This window comes from Mytilus galloprovincialis, chromosome 14 (assembly GCF_965363235.1).
Source record: "Mytilus galloprovincialis chromosome 14, xbMytGall1.hap1.1, whole genome shotgun sequence".
NCBI classification, from domain to species: domain Eukaryota; kingdom Metazoa; phylum Mollusca; class Bivalvia; order Mytilida; family Mytilidae; genus Mytilus; species Mytilus galloprovincialis.
The window spans coordinates 58,864,991-58,885,798 of record NC_134851.1 but is presented as its reverse complement, the minus strand read 5'-3'; the positions used below and the strand labels follow the sequence as shown (position 1 = coordinate 58,885,798).

The window sequence follows — 20,808 nt, the reverse complement described above, 5'->3', positions numbered from 1 at the left end:
TCCTAATCTTTTACAAGACATTCGCCCCAAGGGTGACTTGGAAATAGAATTATGGTCACTAAGTCTTCTCCCGACTGGCAGTAAAACGCTTGCCGAAGTGGGGCGTTCGTTTGGCTGTGCGGAATGTATTAAGTTCGCAGTCACGTCCGGTCAGATTGGGGACGTAAAATCCGATGTCTCGTGTAAAGAGAGTGCCACGATCTTTGCACGTTAAGAACCCTTGCAACAACTCTTTGAGGGCCCGTGGGTGGCCTGTTGCAAGGCAAAATTTCTGTCCCTATCCAATATACCATTATTTTCCAGTGGCAGTCCAAATTTCACCGACCATCATCCTGAATGGCCTTTATTATGACACGACCTACCTATTGTATTTATTGTGAACTTATTCTCGTCCTGAATGTGCATGAAATACTTGCCACTGGACGTTTAGCAACCAACAATCAATCAATCAATTTACAAGACATTCACAGTATTGCTAATCATACATGTCAGATATAAACACAATATTGTTTATATAGGCTGTTGGAGCTATATCATATTTATCGTAAAGAGACAATAGACATTTTAACAGCTTCTACATTTCTGAATATGGACTTCGTTCAATCATTTATATATACATGATATAGTGTTTTCAACTTTTTTTCATATATTTCTTTAACCCATTCTGACAGTGTCCGGTTCAGCTTCTTTTCATTTAGCCCATGCTTTTGAGTAGTCCTCAATAGGATTAATAATTATTGAAAGCATGACTCCAATAAATATGTTGGTTTTTCTGAACTTAGGACATTGATATATATACAACTCGTCTAAACATCAACCCAACAATGTTAGATCTGTAAATTTGCGAAACTTTCCTCGCCGGGATTCGAACCCATGCTTCTGAGATATCGTGACACCAAATCGCCTGCACTGCAGCCGTCCCGCTAGACCACATGACCACCTGGGCTTCATAAAAAATGAAGCTTTCGGTGGCCGGGTTTTACCTTTTCACCTTTTAATCTAGCGTCGTACTACAGTACACGATATATAAGGCATGGAGAGACGTATTTATAAATATAATTATTTTCTGTGACTGTATCTTACATTATTCTTCATGAGTTAAACATTTAAAAGCTTTTCAATCAATTTTTGTATTATAGTTTGATCGATTCTGCAATCAAATTCAGGTATCACGAGTAAGAAAGTTGCGCTTTACAATATTAAGAATTCACAGCACGTGATAATAATCATACTAAACTAAAAGAGGCAGACACTTTGATTTATAATAATAACACATTATAAAAAAAATTAACGTACGCAAATGTCCTCATTAAATTCAAGTATCTAATATACAATCATTTAAAATATGCGAGCCCGACACCCTCTCCGCATCGTTGATGAAACGAAGAATACTTAAATTGAAAAACATAATGTGTTTATTAATGTGCTACCTAAATCCATATAATGAGTCAAAGTAGGTGTGGAAAGTCTTTAAAATTATATGTTGTTGTTCCTCTGCAGACAAAGCCTCAAACAATATCATATGTGTAGGTAATTCGTATTACTACTAGACACGTGTTATCAAACAATTTGGCATAAATGAAAACTCTGGTAATTCTACGTAAAAAAAACCCCGTAAACTTCGAAACAGATGGAATAGTGTCATACATTGTACCACAAGTCCTCTATTGCCTCATTGACTATTTCAATAAACAACACATCTGAAGACTAACCTTGTTTGTGTTGGATACATAAACTCTACAGGACTTCGTAAAGAATTAGTGGAAAATTTGAAATCTTTGCTTTTCTGAAATACATTTAATCAAGACCAACGATTTACCAATTCTTTACACCACCATATCACAAGCAAAATAAAAATTCATCGTCTTAACAATAATCTACCATGCCTTTATCCATAAAAATAGAACCATACGATACACATTTACATTTTTGAGATATTATAATATAATATTTTTTGTTAAGATCCGATTTAATATATATATATATCAAGTATAAACTTTGAAATCATAATGGTTCTCAAGATATCGAGCGGACACGATCTGTTCCATAGATCATGGAGTCAACAATTGAAGCCTGAAGACCTTGAACTTTGACCTAGGAAGTTTTACAAACATGATGACACACCCTCTAGTGGTGGTAAGTATGCATGTCAAATATAAAGTTTGACATTATATTGGTTCTTTTGATGCTGACTGATCACTATAGGCCTTTTGCATGGCCCATAATAATGTAGAATACTCCAGAAGCCTGTAATGTGCATTTAACCAATGTTTCTTTCTCGATGTTGGCGATTTCAACTAGTCTATCCATATGATGGTCGAATATTAATGGAAACTGCAAAATATCATTTAAAAACGTGAAACGTGTCTGGGGGAAATAGTCGGCTTGCTGTCTTATTGATGTAATCTACCTTCAGTTTTGCTTATAAACTTTTCATCATGTTCTAATAATAACAATACAAAGAAAGTTAAATAATACTCAAATGTATTTATTCATTATTCTATTTCATAATCTGTGTTAGTATGAATGCCAAATCGATGACGGATCTACACTAAAATTGGATACTTTTCATTAAACATGAATATAAGTACTTGTCTTAATATAATTTGAAATTCAACCATGTGCATATCCACACATTTCACCACTAATTTTATCATATGAATATGATATAATGTGTAATAAAACAATAATTATTGCATTACCTTCACGAATACATGAGATTGAAAAAGAACAGTTATGCAAAATCTAAATTAAAAGACCTACATGTATGTGTGTGTATATAGAAATATTAGAAAAGAGGGGCGAAAAATACCAGAGGTACAGTCAAACTCATAGTCCGAAAATAAACTGACCTCACTTATAGCTAAAATAGAAAAGACTATTAGACACATGGTAGTACATATGCCACAGTTTAAAAGAGAAAGACTACGCTACATGAACCCCACAAAAAGTGGGAGTTACGAGAAGAGAAGGGTCACACAAGAAAATATTATATAATTATATATAATAACTTTGTATGGAGATAAAAACAAGAGTGCACACACTGAAAAGTTTCGCCTTCTTTACTAATCATTGATATTATGTTGATAGTACATGTACTAAGTATAAAGCTTTATTACAATTTGTCACAAAAACTTAACATTAATCAAGATAGCTAAACAAAGACCAATGAACCATGAAAATGAGGTCAATGTCAGATGAACCATGCCAGGCAGACATTTAAAGCCAACAATGCTTCCATACAATAAATATAGTTGACATATTACTTATAGTTTAAGAAAAAAAGACCAAAACACAAAAACTTAACATTGTGCAATGAACCGTGAAATTGAGGTCATGGTCAAATTAAATCTGCGGGACTGACATAAAGATCATAATATATTTCCATACACCAAATATAGTTGACCTTTGGCATATAATATTGGATAAAAAGACCAAAACTTAAAAACTTAACTTTGACCACTGACCCATGAAAATGAGGTCAAGGTCAGAAGACATCTGCCCGCTAGACATATACACCTTACAATCATTCCATACAACAAATATAGTAGACCTATTGCATAAAGTATGAGAAAAACAGACCAAAACACAAAAACTTAACTATAACCACTGAACCATGAAAATGAGGTCAAGGTCAGATGACACCTGCCAGTTGGACATGTACACCTTACAGTCCTTCCATACACCAAATATACTAGCCCTATTGCTTATAGTATCTGAGATATGGACTTGACCACCAAAACTTAACCTTGTTCACTGATCCATGAAATGAGGTCGAGGTCAAGTGAAAACTGTCTGACGGGCATGATGACCTTGCAAGGTACGCACATACCAAATATAGTTATCCTATTACTTATGATAAGAGAGAATTCAACATTACAAAAATTCTGAACTTTTTTTTCAAGTGGTCACTGAACCATGAAAATGAGGTCAAGGACATTGGACATGTGACTGATGGAAAGTTCGTAACATAAGGCATCTATATACAAGTATGAAGCATCCAGGTCTTCCACCTTCTAAAATATAAACCTGTTAACAAGTTAGCTAACGCCACCGCCGCCGGATCACTATCCCTATGTCGAGCTTTCTGCAACAAAAGTTGCAGGCTCGACAAAAACTATCAATCCAAATACAGAAAAAACAAGTGAAACTGCGAGCTACTGCATGCTCACTGATGATACCCCCGCCGCAAGTGGATAACATTAACAGTGTAAAAATATGCAAGTGTTCGGTAAACAGGAAGTTGTCGAGTGATGAATCTGAAAACACGGTATAGCTGACTTATATAAATCCTGAAACCAAATTTCAGAAATCCCTGTATTGTAGTTCCTGAGAAAAATGTGACGAAAATTTTCAACTTGGCTATCATGTGTAAAATCATACAAGTGTTCGGTAAACAGGAAGTTGTCAAGTGATCAATCTGAAAACGCATCACACGGTATAGCTGACTTAGATAAACCCTGAAACCAAATTTCAGAAATCCTTGTATTGTAGTTCCTGAGAAAAATGCGATGAAAAATATTCATTGGACGGACGGACTGACGGAAGGACAGACAGAGGTAAAACAGTATTCCCCCCTTTTTAAAGCGTGGGTATAACAAGAAAAACACAAACAATTAAAAACGTCCGCTAAAATGCCATGTACTGAACTTACCAGGATTTCTACCTAGAAGAAACTATATAAATCTTAGTCAGTAATACAGAAGTATTGTAGATTGTTGCCTCCCATAAAAATCGTCCATTAATAATTGACTTTATAAAAATAACTCCTGAAACTTCCTTTTTTTAATTTCATCTTTTCCCCTGAGAAAACAAATCAATATGTTTAGTTTCTAAATCGAATAAGATTTTTTTTTAATTAAGCTTTTAGACAAGACAAGACAAGACACATTATATTTGTTTAGTCTCATAAAAAATTCATATTACAATTTCCAATATAAAACAAGAGCCAATCTAAAAAGAGTTATTAGTGACTATAAAAAATGGTATATACATTTACATATACTTACATATATATATACACACATAAAATATAAAACACAAAACAAATTATAAGTATACAAATTTTAGGAATATAAAAACATTGTCCTTTTATGTAAAATATCATAGCAGATTTTGGCAGTACAAAAGTAAACATTTTCAACACTAAAAAAAAATACAAATTTATCGTCATATGACATACTATTAAAATCATGACAAAAAGAATTAACATAACTTAACAATACAGCACGAAAATCTGCATATAGTGGACATTTCAAAATTACATGTTTCTCATCTGCAATGATATCATTACAACTAAAACATTTTCTTTCAATAATGGGTAAGTTCTGAAACCGGCCCGTTTCAAATTTTAGAAGCGAGAAACCACAGCAAAATTTTGCAATAGCACTTCTATATTTCCCTGCAATAGTTTTACAAATGTAATTTTCTACCTTAAAATTCTGTTTTAAATAATTTATGAGTACGTAGTGTGGCATTTTCATTCGAAACCAACTTATTATGCCATTTAGTTTTATATAATGCAATAGCTAAGCATTCTATATCCTTAATTATATTTTAAAGTAACACTATATCACAATTACAATATGGTTCAAGATTATACTCTTTAAACTTAGTCTTTACTCTGAAGCACCGGTTTTTAATTGGCTTATTTCCATACTTATATGACAAGTAAAAAGATAGGGAACATGTGTACTAAGTTTCATGTTGATTGGACATTAACTTCATCAAAAACTAACTTGACCAAACACTTCAACCTGAAACTCACACTTTTAATTTCTATGTTCAGTGGACCATGAAAATGGAGTCAAAAATCTAATTTTGTTTTAAAATAAGAAAGATCATATCATAAGGAACATGCGTACTACGTTTCAAGTTGATTGGACTTCAGTTCCATCAATAACTACCTTGACCAAAAACTTTAACCTGAAGTGGGACGAACGGACAGACAGATGAACGGAAAGACAGATGGACGAACAGACGGAAGGACGAACAGACCAGAAAACATAATGCCCCTTTACTATCGTAGGTGGGGCATACAAATTCCGAAAGATTTAATCCAAGGTAAGTATATTGTATTACAATTTCAATATTATCATTACCCAGCATAAATGTATAAATAGACTTTGGAAATGAAGGTGGTCTAAAATGAATAATTTTAGATTTAGTCCAATTAACACTAATATCATTTGTATGCCACCACATACGTTAAACATCTAAGAGCATTTGTAAAGTCTGATTCGTTTTCAGCAAGTAAAACAAAATCATCAGCATAGAGCAAAATACATATTTTCCCTTCCTCTATCGGAATACCAACATTTAAACTTTTAACCTCATAAATGTTAAATATATGACTCATCACTCTTTTTTTAATGAAACCCAAATTGTCGCTAGTTAAGTATGTTCGAAACGTGCATTACTTTGAAAGTGTTATAATTAATAATTCTAAAGTTTAATTTTTTATAATTTTTATAGCAAAAGCTGAAATCTGGAAACTATAACATATATAATACATTAAAAGAAGTGTTTCGTTATCTGTGTTGCTGAGGATATAAGCAAAAACATATGAAAACAAATAAAACAAAAAAAACCAGAGCACTATGAAACAAAAATGTTATCAGATAACTATTGATATCAATAACTTTTAAAACAAAAAATAAATTTCATGATACAATCATAAATAAATTTAACATACTATATTTGTTAAACTTATTGAGGTTAATATTAACTAAACTAATACAATAGTCATCCGTTAAGTCAATATATTATTACTTAACACCAACAACATACTCAATGTCATAAGGTGTACTTCTTGTTTGACAGGAAATCTATTTAACACCTCTTCATATGTCTGTGCAGTTCTCTGCTGTTAAACCATCATTAAGATGTTTGTAGTTAACAAGTTATTTTTCACTCACCGTCTTGGCAGAGAAGGATCGAGCAAATCTTATGTTTAGGTGTTGCCAAAAGCAGAAATTCTTTTCATGGCCTCCTGCACGTGTGACAATGACTATATTCAACAATATATCAACATGATGAAGTTATTTTAAGTCAAATTTACATAATTGAATAATGATTCAAAGAAATATTGATTAAATACATGATACTTGTATAAATAGAAAGGAAGCATTTATGAATAGAAAAATGGCTTATGAAATTGATTTCTATATACATACGAAGCAAACAAATACATCACAAGAGTGCATACAACATATTTCTTTTTATAATGTGAATTATTTACTAGAAAATACATGGAAAAAAAAGTAAAATATACCGAGAAAAAGACATGCAAGAGGTTCTTGTTTTCTGAATAAAGAAAATTACATTTGTTCATGTTATTTCTTATATTCTTCAACATGAAATTGAATTCAAACAAAATTTTATATCGTAGAGCAAGTTGAAGAACTCAATTACAATAAAACCTGTTCCTAACAAACCATTAACTGCTCAAAATGCAATTATTTCAGACTATAAGTGATTTTACAGGATTTACGTCAAATGCAAAAATAATGGTTTTTACTTAACTGAAACGTCATAGTATTTCATACAATGTAATTAAAGTGTATATAACAACACACAGATAACAGTATGTATTACAATACAACGATATGAGTGTTTATAACAATACCAAGATATGAGTGTTTGTTGCAAAATTAAACATGTACATAATACAAATCACAGTGTATTCCATAATAACAGTAAGCGTGCATTAAAAAACAACATGATAAGATAGTCTATCAAAATAAACCTACAGAGGGTCTTTAAGAAAAAAATACTATGCAAACAAAATAATTGTTATTAAAACATGTAAAAGTAAAATAAGAAAAAAAACATTAACTGTATAGAGGGAATAGCCTGTATCCCTTCACTATAAACGTTCATGAAATGTCTCCGTGACCATCATTGTGAAGGATGAACTAGAAATAATGTTTGTTCTGTATGTACTTAATCACAATTCCTTAAACACAGCAGTGCTGATTGTCAATTTTAAGAAATCAATTTGCCAATAGTTCTTGCAATAGTATAAGCACCATAGTTTTCCAACATCTCGCTCAACATGGGAACAGAAGTAACGATGCCCCTAAATGCACAAATGATGTTCATTTAAACAATTGTTTCTCACGGAAATCGATCGAACTCAAAAGTTTTCTATTGCATATACCATGTACACATTGACCGATGACATTAACACATAAATTAACCAAATAATCACATACCTTCCATTGAGATACATACGATGGATATAATGACTATTTAAATACACTCCATGAAAATATACATAACAGACATGTAATGACCAATGAAATAAACTTTATGATAAACCAACTATTATTGTATTTCATAGATATACTGAACAATTACATACACTACATACACACACATACCAAGTTCATAGACCTATACATATACTGTTCAATTACCTAAACTGTCCAATAACATGCAGACTAAAAATATGCACTCCTTACATGCATTGCCTCATTACACGCACTCAAATCATGTACTGACAAATTTCAAACACTTCATACATACACGGACAATTTACACACTCCATACATAAACTAACATGATATGATATTTTTTGTGCATATATAAATCAAATAAATACACTAAAAAAATAAACATAAACTCTATACATATATTGACCAATTAAATACACACCATGCAATAATATAATGGCCTGTGTTAACTTCTTTGTGAATTGATTATATAATAACGAATACATTTTCCTTTATTATGCATACTATTGTTGTGTATTGTTTGTGTAAAGATCATAATATTGTATTCCTCTTATTGAAAGTATGTAGTGATCAAATAAAATAAAGTTCAAAGTTAAAAATAAACTTTACAAGTTGTGTTGAAATAATAATGCTCTTTTATATATCACTTAATTATTTGAGTCATGTTATTTTATAATTTGCAAAATTCAAAAAAATCAATGTCATAAGAGAATGTAGAAATTATTAAATATTGTCAAGGCATTTATTATACATATTGTAATCTCAGATAAATCGTGTTAGTTATTTTGGTTGTTTATTCCTTTTAATTACCTGAATAACTAATTAAAAATAATGTTAGGTTTAAGTAAAACCTTGATTATGTATACATACATTGACTTCCTTTCTAGTGATACCATTATTATAATGTTACTATATGTTTTCGTTGTAAAATATAAACTCAAATTCATGAAATGTTTACTTTAATTGTGATTCTTTTAGTTGAAGATGTTCCTCAAAAATATTTACAAGTTCCTCACATTGTGATGCATGGACAATATCAAGTGGTGTCTGACCATTCTTATTACGCAATGTGACATCTGCTTTCCATGCAAGTAATGGTTTTACAGTTTCAATGATTCTCTTCGAAAATTGTGCTATAAAATATTTATTTAAAAATGAATCCGAAATGAAATCAAATGAAAAAACCGCATGTAAAGGAGATTCTCCCTTTGTATTACACTGCGAGACATCAGCCTTATTCTGCAGTAGCAGTTCTACTGTATCTGTATGTCCTCCTTTACAGGCCGTATACAATGGAGACTCTCCATACCCCTCACACTGATTGACATCAGCATTGTTCTGCACTAACAGTTCTACTGTATCTGTATGTCCTCCTTTACAGGCCACATACAATGGAGACTCTTCATCCTTATTACACTGTGAGACATCAGCCTTATTCTGCAGTAGCAGTTCTATAATATATGTATGTCCTCCTTTGCAAGCTATATACAATGGAGACTGTCCATACCAATTACACTGATTGACATCAGCATTGTTCTGCAGTAACAGTTCTACTGTATCTGTATGTCCTCTTTTACAGGCCACATACAATGGAGACTGTCCATACCTATCACGCTGATTGACATCAGCATTGTTTTGTAGTAACAGTTCTACTATATCTGTATGTCCTCCCTTACAGGCCACATACAATGGAGACTTTCCATTAATGGCACACTGATTTACATCAGCATTCTTCTGAAGTAACAGTTCTACTGTATCTTTATGTCCTTCTTTACAGGCCGCATACAAAGGATTTTTTCTATAGCTGTCACACTGATTGACATCAGCATTGTTCTGAAGTAACAGTTCTACTATATCTTTATATCCTTCTTGACAGGCCACATTCAATGGAGACTGTCCACACGGATTTACATAAGCTTTGTTCTGAAGTAGCAGTTCTACTATATCTTTATGTCCTCCTGCACAGGCTACATACAATGGAGATATTCCATCCTTTCCACAATGATTGACATCAGCATTGTTCTGAATTAACAGTTCTACAGTATCTTTATATCCTCCTTTACAGGCCCCATACAATGGAGACTGTCCAATTAATGTACACTGATTGACATCAGCATTTTTCTGAATTAACAGTTCTACTGTATCTTTATATCCTCCTTTACAGGCCACATACAACGGAGACTCTCCAATAAGGGTACACTGATTGACATCAGCATTGTTCTGTAGTAACAGTTCTACTGTATCTTTATGTCCTCCTTTACAGGCCGCATACAATGGAGACTGTCCAAACTGATTACACTGATCGACACCAGCATTGTTCTGAAGTAACAGTTTCACTGTATCTTTATGTCCTCCTACACAGGCAACATACAATGGAGACTGTCCAATTAATGTACACTGATTGACATCAGCATTTTTCTGAATTAACAGTTCTACTGTATGTTTATATCCTCCTTCACAGGCCACATACAATGGAGACTCTCCAAACATATCACACTTAGAGACATCAGCCTTGTTCTGAAGTAACAGTTCTACTGTATCTTTATGTCCTCCTTTACAGGCCACATACAACGGAGACTGTCCAAAAAGGGTACACTGATTGACATCAGCCTTGTTCTGAAGTAACAGTTCTACTGTATCTTTATGTCCTCTTGCACAGGCCACGTACAATGGAGACTGTTCATTAATATCATAATGATTGACATCAGCATTGTTCTGAAGTAACAGTTCTACTGTATGTTTATATCCTCCTTCACAGGCTGCATACAATGGAGACCTTCCAAACTGATTATACTGATTCACATCAGCATTGTTCTGTAGTAACAGTTCTACTGTATCTTTATGTCCTCCTTCACAAGCCACATACAATGGAGACTGTCCAAACTGATTATACTGATTCACATCAGCATTGCTCTGTAGTAACAGTTCTACTGTATCTTTATGTCCTCCTTCATAAGGCACATACAATGGAGACTCTCCACACACCTCACACTGATTGACATCCGCATTGTTCTGAAGTAACAGTTCTACTGTATCTTTATATCCTCCTTTACAGGCTACATACAATGGAGACTGTTTATCAATGTTACACTGATTGACATCAGCATTGTTCTCTAATAATAGTTTAGCTACAGCTGTATGTCCTCTTTTAGATGCCTTATGTATAGGGGCATTGCCTCTTTCGTCTGTTTTATTCACATCACATTTAACATTAACAATCAGAAATTCAACTATATCAAAGTATCCCGTAGTTGCTGATTCTATTAAAGGAGTTGTATAATAGTTTCTTTTAAACAGATATTCTAGATTACCATCTTTGATTGTTTTGCAACCTTGTGTATCAAGCTTCTCTAGTACTATTTTTGCATCCTCATTCATTCTTAAAAAGCTTATTAACTTATCTCTAAATGTCTGATAAATTAACTGGTAATTATTGAATGTACTTATAAGGACATGCTTTGTTAAGTCACATAACAGTCGTTCAAAATAATATTCTTCTTCATCTTTCGATAATACAATTAAATTATCATTTTCATGGACTTCCGTTACAGATTCAAAGATAAAATTATCCCGTATAAATACAGCTGGAGCATATTTGATAAAACATTCTGTAAGGTGTTGTCCACAGATTACAGCTGCCATTTTATATATTTTGTCATGTATCATTCTATACTCTGTTCCTCTCAGTTTTAAGTATGTGCCATTTAATGTTGAAAAGTCAGCTTTTAAAGAATTTCTATGTTTCTGTTTGCTTAAGTTTATGTCAAATTCTTTAACAATGTTCTCATGTTTGTCCGTTTCTATGTTCTTCCTTTCTGAAACTGATCCTAATTTCAGCCCATCTGTATCGAATCCATCATCAAAAACAATACACAGAACAAGAGCACAAAATTGTTGTTTGTTTTCATTAATAATGTTGTTTATGCTCTGTTTAATACTGATTAAAGGAGCTGTAAACAGTTTCTTCACTTCCTCAGATGTTTTGTTTTTTGACAATTTACAAAGCAAGGGAAAGTAATCAACGTTCTCTGTGACTTGTTTTATATTGTCAATGATGTCATCCGGAAGATACTTGTGCAGCATATGCATTCTTTCAACTTCCAGTAGACACAACTCGGGTACTAATAAATTGCATTCTTTTTTTGTGAATAATGAAATACATTGAAACTGTGCTTCTTTATATATATGCAGTCTACAAGAAATCAGTAATTTTGGACTTGATACCTTTAAAACCGTTTTATCATTTTTACTTGCAACATCTTTTTCTGCAACTTTAAATATTTTCTCCATTTTTTCTGAATAATCTCTCCACGTCTGTAATGTCTGCATGTTGATTGTTTCCTTTCCACAGATGTCATCTACAATAAATACTTGTTTTTTATTTTCATTATAATAATTCATAATGTCTGTTGGTCCTGTTAACACTGGTATTATCTCATATTCCAAACTGTCACGTAAGTGTAAGGCAGCTTGATGTATGTTTGAAGATTTACCACAGCCCGAGCTTCCTGTCACAACAATACAGTTATGGGAGGATAGAGACTCCAGTATGTGACGCATTGCTCTGGTTTCAAAAAAGGTATATTGGTCTTGCTCCCATTCTCTTATTTCTTGTCCATGGTGAGCTGCAAAGAAAAGAAATTGTAAAAGCTGATGTATGATTTGTAAATTTAATTTTGACCATGAACTGAAAATATAGGCCTAGATATTCATTTACAAATCTCCATGCCCCTGTCTCAGTCCAAATCTTAAATGATCGTCCCTGATTACCTGTTACTAAAACCAACCTGGTAAGTATCAGATCAGATCAATATAATCTATTCTCTTGTGGTATTGAACCTTCTGGTAAAATTTCAATGAGATCCATTTACCTTAAGATGTTTAACTAAAGTGATTGTCTGGAAACCAAATGTCTTGGGACGATGCCGCAGTGGCTAGCAACAACAACAGCAACATTATAGCATTATACGACAGAAAAAAGTATGAGGTCGTATACAAACTGACTGTGCAAGAACAATTGCATATTCCTGATTTGGAACAGGACATTTTAAGAACAAGAGTGCACACGCTGAAATGTCTCGCCTTCTTTACTAATCATTGATATTATGTTGATAGTCCTAAGTATAAAGCTTTATTAAAAACTGTCACATAAACCTAACATTAACCAAGATAACTAAACAAAGACAAATGAACCATGAAAATGAGGTCAAGGTCAGATGAACCATGCCAGGCAGACATGTACAGCTAACAATGCTTCTATACAACATATATAGTTGACCTATTACTTATAGTTTAAGAAAAATAGACCAAAACACAAAAACTTAACACTGAGCAATGAACCGTGAAAATGAGGTCGAGGTCAAATAAAACCTGCGCGACTGACATAAAGATCATAAAATATTTCCATACACCAAATATAGTTGACCTATGGCATATAGTATTAGATAAAAAGACCAAAACTCAAAAACTTAACTTTGACCACTGAACCATGAAAATGAGGTCAAGGTCACATGACATCTGCCCGCTAGACATGTACACCTTACAATCATTCCATACAACAAATATAGTAGACCTATTGCATATAGTATGAAAAAAAAAGACCAAAACACAAAAATTTAACTATAACCACTGAACCATGAAAATGAGGTCAAGGTCACATGACATCTGCCCACTAGACATGTACACCTTACAATCATTCCATATAACAAATATAATAGACCTATTGCATATAGTATGAAAAAAACAGACCAAAACACAAAAATTTAACTATAACCACTGAACCATGAAAATGAGGTCAAGGTCAGATGACACCTGCCAGTTGGACATGTACACCTTACAGTCCTTCCATACACCGAATATACTAGCCCTATTGCTTATAGTATCTGAGATATGGACTTGACCACCAAAACTTAACCTTGTTCACTGATCCATGAAATGAGGTCGAGGTCAAGTGAAAACTGTCTGACAGACATGAGGACCTTGCAAGGTACGCACATATCAAATATAGTTATCCTATTACTTATAATAAGAGAGAATTCAACATTACAAAAAATTTGAACTTTTTTTTCAAGTGGTCACTGAACCATGAAAATGAGGTCAAGGACATTGGACATGTGACTGACGGAAACTTCGTAACATGAGGCATCTATATACAAAGTATGAAGCATCCAGGTCTTCCACCTTCTAAAATATAAAGCTTTTAAGAAGTTAGCTAACACCGCCGCCGCCGTAGCCGCCGCCGCCGGATCACTATCCCTATGTCGAGCTTTCTGCAACAAAAGTTGCAGGCTCGACAAAAATGGTGGGTTGAACCAAATTCTCATGCGTTTCCAAACATATTGCTTATGTAGCAATGTTAAAAATGCCGATAAAATGACACCATAATGTGACAGGAATAAAGTACAAATAAATACAAGAACCTTCAGGACACAAAAATACATAAATAAATAAAAAAACATGTAATAGTCCAATTCAACATGTAAACCACAGAATAACAAGCAACACCTAAAATTATTGCCGACAGAAAACAAAACCTAAAATTCATTATTTAAATCATAAAATATTTTGAAATGACATACAAGTGTGTACTTATATATAGTAGATAAGATAAGATAAGATAATGTTTTCAGAATGTTGGAATGTCAACATCTTCATGGTTCATGGACACACGCTATCCTGTCCTTGTGTGCCAATGTGATAACTTATTTCTGCTGAAAAAAAACAAACAGTTCAGGAGCAATTTGCACTAATATAAAACCCAAAACATCCTGTTAAAGGAACATGAATACTCCTTACACCTCAAAAATTTCTGGGTTTCTTCGGACAAAATTCATATAATTATCGGATTAAAAAGAACCATACAAATGAGGTCAAGGTCAGATGACATTAGCTAGACAGACATGTAAACCATACAAACATACACCAAATATAGTTGGAACTACTGATCACAGAACATGAACTATAATGAACTTTGCCCATTAGTAATTATTTTGTAAAAATTTCAGCAATTTACCAAATTAATGAAAATTGTTAAAACTTGACTAAAAAGGGCAATAACTCTTTAAAGGGCCATTTTGGTCATGTTGATTTATTTGAAGATCTTTCTTTGCTGAGTATTATTGCTGGTTGCAGTTTATCTCTATCTATAATAGTATTCAAGATAATAACCACTTTGGGCCAGGTGAGCTAAACTAGAGGCTCTCAAGAGCCTGTATCACTCACCTGACTCTACCTTGGATTTGAAATCATATAAAAAAAGATAAAATTTGGCTACAAAATTACAAAACTTGGTCAGCACCTCATAAGGAACATTCATGCTTTGTTGGGTTTCATTCCATTTAGTGGTTCTCTAAACAAAGACTTTTGTATGCATTTACCATAGGGTCCTATGTTAAACTAAGTCCCCAGCTGCCGGCCAGCTTGGATAATGGATCGGCTACAAAGTAATAACACTTGGTTGGTACCCCATGAGGACCATTCATGTCATGTTTGGTTTCATTCCATTCAGCAGTTCTCTAACAGAAGTCTTGTGTATGCATTTCCCATAGGGTCCTATGTTAAACTAAGTCCCCCGCTGGCGGCCATCTTGGATGATGGATCGGCTACAAAGTGATAACACTTGGTCAGCACCTCATATGAAACCAAACATGGCATCAATGTTCCATATGAGTCATAAGGAACATTGATGCCATGTTTGGTTTCATTCTATTCAGTGGTTCTCTAGAAAAATTCAAAATGTTAAATGTTAACGAGGACGATGGACGACGGACGAGGGACACTGAGTGATGAAAAAAGGTGAGCTAAAAAGCTGATAATCTTAATCTTAATATTTCTAAAGAAAATAAGCTGGATTATGTATTTTTTTTCTAAATATGAAATTGTATATTATTGCATATCTGGTAGGTTCCTTCTGAAAATTGAAACTGGATACAGCACAAAACCTTCATCAATAATATATAAGTTGCATGAAATTGTAAGTAGGGGGGGTGAAATAACACTGTAAAAAATTTTGGGTCCAAAATTTTTCAGGAAAGTTAGTAGTGATTTGGTCCAGCTGAAAAGGTTAAAAATTAGCACTTCGGAAGCTGTCAAAAGATTTCAAGACACCCTAAACACAAAATTGTCCATATTTTGAGTTAGAGCCGATGAAGTTTTCAATAATTTTGATATAATTTGTCCCAAACGTAGTACAACACACTGTAAAAATTTCATTGAGAAAGCGCAGGTGGGATTTTTTTAATTTTCATTTATGTTCTAAAAGAAATGCACTACGAATTAATTGTGGTCTCGGGCCAGATAAGGCTACTGTTTTCTTCAACTCTTTCAGTCCTTTTACATGTAATACATCTTTGGCTTTCAAATATTTGACTTTGACAAAGGTAAATCCAGGAAGGAGCTAATGATGCATCAAATTATTAAACATGTTGTTTTCAATATTTTTTTACCCCATCAACTATGTACCAGTTTATATAAATGTAGTGCACTGTCTATCTGTTATAAATACATAAATATATAACAACTGGTGTGCTGGCGCAATAATTGATAATTGAGATTATCGCTATTTTGTGCATTTTTTCTTTTATCTTTTTTTGTGATAATTTTTATATCATTCTACTCGCTTGAGATGGAAAATTATTGCTAGAAACTAAGCATGCACGTGGCGTTGCTAACGAAATTGACATGAAATTGACAACGTCGTCATAGGTAAAATAGCGATAAAAAGATTATCATTGTTCATCTCAACTCAATTGCCTTTCTCGCTTTCGCCGGTCCCGGCTCAAGCGAGAAAATTAATCTCGTTGAGATGATCACCGATAATCTATAACTAAGTATAAAGTTACAATTATGCATACCTCGAATATGTGGTGGAATATGATCTTCAACTTGCTTTTTTATTTCTTCTTTCAAGGTATCTGAAAATTATTTCAGTTATTCAAGTTGCAATAATTACATGTTTTATGTTTATTCCATCTTTTCTGTCTTCAGTCCTAATTAAGCACCAGTTTTAAATAAGATTTTCTTTGTTGTATAGATAAGAAGTTCTTTCAATGTACTATATTGCTCTCCCTGTTCTTCAGTGTTTTCGTTTTGTCTTTGTTTGTTATGTTTTATATCTATTGTTTAAAATGTTTTGTCAAAGATGAGGTCGTTAGTTTTTGGTTGAATTTGTCTTCCAATCTTTTATAGCAGACTATAGAGTGTGGATTTTCTGATGTGGAATGCCATACAGAGACTAAAGTTGCTTAAATTAGCAAAATTTTGATTGATTTAGATAGTTGTTGGCTGCAATCATACCTCATCTCCTTATTATTGATATACAAAAACAAAATATAAACCAATTGGTTTCCCGTTAAGTTAAACTAACACTTGGCATCTCCTAACCTTATAAGCAAGGTAACAAATTCAACGGTTATCCTTCTGCTATCCAAATTTTGATTATTTTTTTCTTATTGTTTTGGGGAATTGTTAATACATTGATTCACACTTAGTATGCCAACAGTAAAAATATATTCCTGGGGGAATTGTTAATACATTGATTCACACTTAGTATGCCAACAGTAAAAATATATTCCTGGTCATTAATTTAATCAAATTAGTTGATTTCAACAGTTATGATGCTTGTGAATTCTTTTAGACCATAGCATGAATATTTCTATTGTTAAAATAAAATTGAGGATGGAAATGGGGAATGTGTCAAAGAGACAACAAGCGGACAATGGGGAATGTGTCAAAGAGACAACAACTGGACCATAGAAAAAAAAACCATCAGAAGGTCATCAACAGGTCTTCAATGTAGTTAGAAATTCCCACACCAGGAGGCGTCTTTCAGCTGGGGCCTAAACAAATATATACTAGTTTAGTGATAATGAATGCCATACAAATTTCCAAATTGTACACAAGAAGCTAAAATTAAAATAATAAAAGACTAACATAGGACAGAGGCTCCTGACTTGGGACAGGCGCAAAAATGCGGCGGGGTTAAACATGTTTATGAGATCTCAACCCTTCCCCTGTACCTCTAGCCAATGTAGAAAAGTTAACACATAACAATACGCACATTTAAAAATTCAGTTCAAGAGAAGTTCGCGTCTGATGTCAGAAGATGTAACCAAAGAAAATAAACACAAGAGTGCACAAGCTGAAATGTCTCGCCTTCTTTACTAATCATTGATATTATGTTGAAAGTCCTAAGTATAAAGCTTTATTAAAAACTGTCACATAAACTTAACATTAACCAAGATAACTAAACAAAGACCAATGGACCATAAAAATGAGGTCAAGGTCAGATGAACCATGCCAGGCAGACATGTACAGCTAGCAATGCTTCCAAAAAACAAATAAAGTTCACGTTTTACTTATAGTTTAAGAAAAACAGACCAAAACACAAAAACTTAACACCGAGCAATGAACCGTGAAAATGAGGTCGAGGTTAACCTGTGCGACTGACATATAGATCATAAAATATTTCTGTACACCAAATATAGTTGACCTATGGCATATAGTATTAGATAAAAAGACTAAAACTCAAAAACTTAACTTTGACCACTCAACCATGAAAATGAGGTCAAGGTCAGATGACATATACCCGCTAGACATGTACACCTTACAATCATTCCACACAACAAATATAGTAAACATATTGCATAAAGTATGAGAAAAACAGACCAAAACACAAAAACTTAACTATAACCACTGAACCATGAAAATGAGGTCAAGGTCAGATGACACCTGCCAGTTGGACATGTACACCAGACAGTCCTTCCATACACCAAATATACTAGCCCTATTGCTTATAGCATCTGAGATATGGACTTGATCACCAAAACTTAACCTTGTTCACTGATCCATGAAATGAGGTCGAGGTCAAGTGAAAACTGTCTGACAGGCATGAGGACCTTGCAAGGTACACACATACCAAATATAATTATCCTATTACTTATAATAAGAGAAAATTCAACACTACAAAAAATCTGAACTTTTTTTTCAAGTGTTCACTGAACCATGAAAATGAGGTCAAGGACATTTGACATGTGACTGACGGAAACTTCGTAACATGAGGCATCTATATACAAAGTATGAAGCATCCAGGTCTTCTACCTTCTAAAATATAAAGCTTTTAAGAAGCTAGCTAACACCGCCGCCGCTGCCGCCGGATCACTATCCCTATGTCGAGCTTTCTGCAACAAAAGTTGCAGGCTCGACAAAAATGACAATAATACATAAATAGCATCAGATTACTAGCAGTTAACTGACATGCCAGCTCCAGACTTCAATTAAACTGATTGAAGGATTATGTCTTCATCATATGAATATCAGGAACAATCCTTCCAGTGAGGGGTTTAGTTTCATACCATCATAACATAAAATGTATAGATAAAGAACAGCAATTTAAGAACTATATTCCTTTGCTATTTGTCTGTGTGTTTTTTTTTTGGCTGTGCCTGTACTGACTATGTGTCATAGATGAATACTCCATACCCTTGTTGTTTCTATAAAAGGTATATGACTGAAACAATAAATATACTCACTTAATGTTTCATCATGCTCCATAGATTTCTGAAAAATAATTGTGTACCTTTAAGGACATTTAATTCAAAATTATACACATCTCAAATGTAACTGTATAGTAAAGAAGCACCTAAGTGAATTAGTGTTGATGTAAAGTTTGGTGTTTGTGAAAATGGATGGCAATGAAAATAAATAATAAATCTTACATGAAAGACAACAACATGACAAAATAAACTGTATGTTTAGATACAATATGTCAGAAAGCCCTTGTATCTAGTTCACATGTCATCAATAAGAATCTGTGTGTTGAATTGAAAATGTTTATGTCTTCTTTTTTATATGTTTGTTTCATAAGAACCTGTTATTTTGACTGGGTAACAATGCTTGTGCATCATACTAAAATTAACCTTCATATTCCAATGAAGTATAAACTCATGATGACATGTGCCATCACAATAAAGTGCACAGGTTAAAGAAATAAATGATGGAAATCGATTTTTCAAGACCCTAGCATAAAAGTGAAATTATAAGAATTGAATGTTTCTTTAAGTAATTTTATAGGGTTGTAAAAGAGTTGATCCTGTGCACATTCCTAGAATTAAGCACTTTTACACCAAATAAAATTACACAAGAGTGCACACGCTGAAATGTCTCGCCTTCTATACTTATCATTGATATTATGTTGATAGTCCTAAGTATAAAGCTTTATTACAACTGTCTCATTTACTTAACATTAACCAAAATAACTAAACAAAGACCAATGAACCATGAAAATGAGGTCAAGGTCAGATGAACCATGCCAGGCAGACATGTACAGCTAACAATGTTTCTATGCAACATATATAGTTGACCTATTACTTATAGTTTAAGAAAAATTGACCAAAACACAAAAAATTAACACTGTGCAATGAACCGTGAAAATGAGGTCATGGTCAAAAGAAACCTGGGCTACTGACATAAAGATCATAAAATATTTCCATACACCAAATATAGTTAACCTATGGCATATAGTATTAGATAAATAGACCAAAACTCAAAAACTTAACTTTGACCACTGAACCAT

The 20,808-nt window shown here is 33.2% G+C and overlaps 1 protein-coding gene across 1 annotated transcript in view; it reads right to left on the bottom strand.

The window, feature by feature from the left end:
- Positions 1-8,546: 8,546 nt before the first annotated feature.
- The window catches only part of LOC143058366 (uncharacterized), a 45,637-nt gene continuing 33,375 nt past the window's right edge, over positions 8,547-20,808 (bottom strand). The window contains exons 5-7 of the mRNA XM_076231867.1: positions 19,766-19,793; positions 17,090-17,149; positions 8,547-12,862 (exon numbers count right to left, since the gene is read on the bottom strand). Coding sequence (XP_076087982.1) covers positions 9,192-12,862; positions 17,090-17,149; positions 19,766-19,793 — 3,759 coding nt within the window. The 3' untranslated portion in view covers positions 8,547-9,191. The remainder of the gene's footprint in view (positions 12,863-17,089; positions 17,150-19,765; positions 19,794-20,808) is intronic.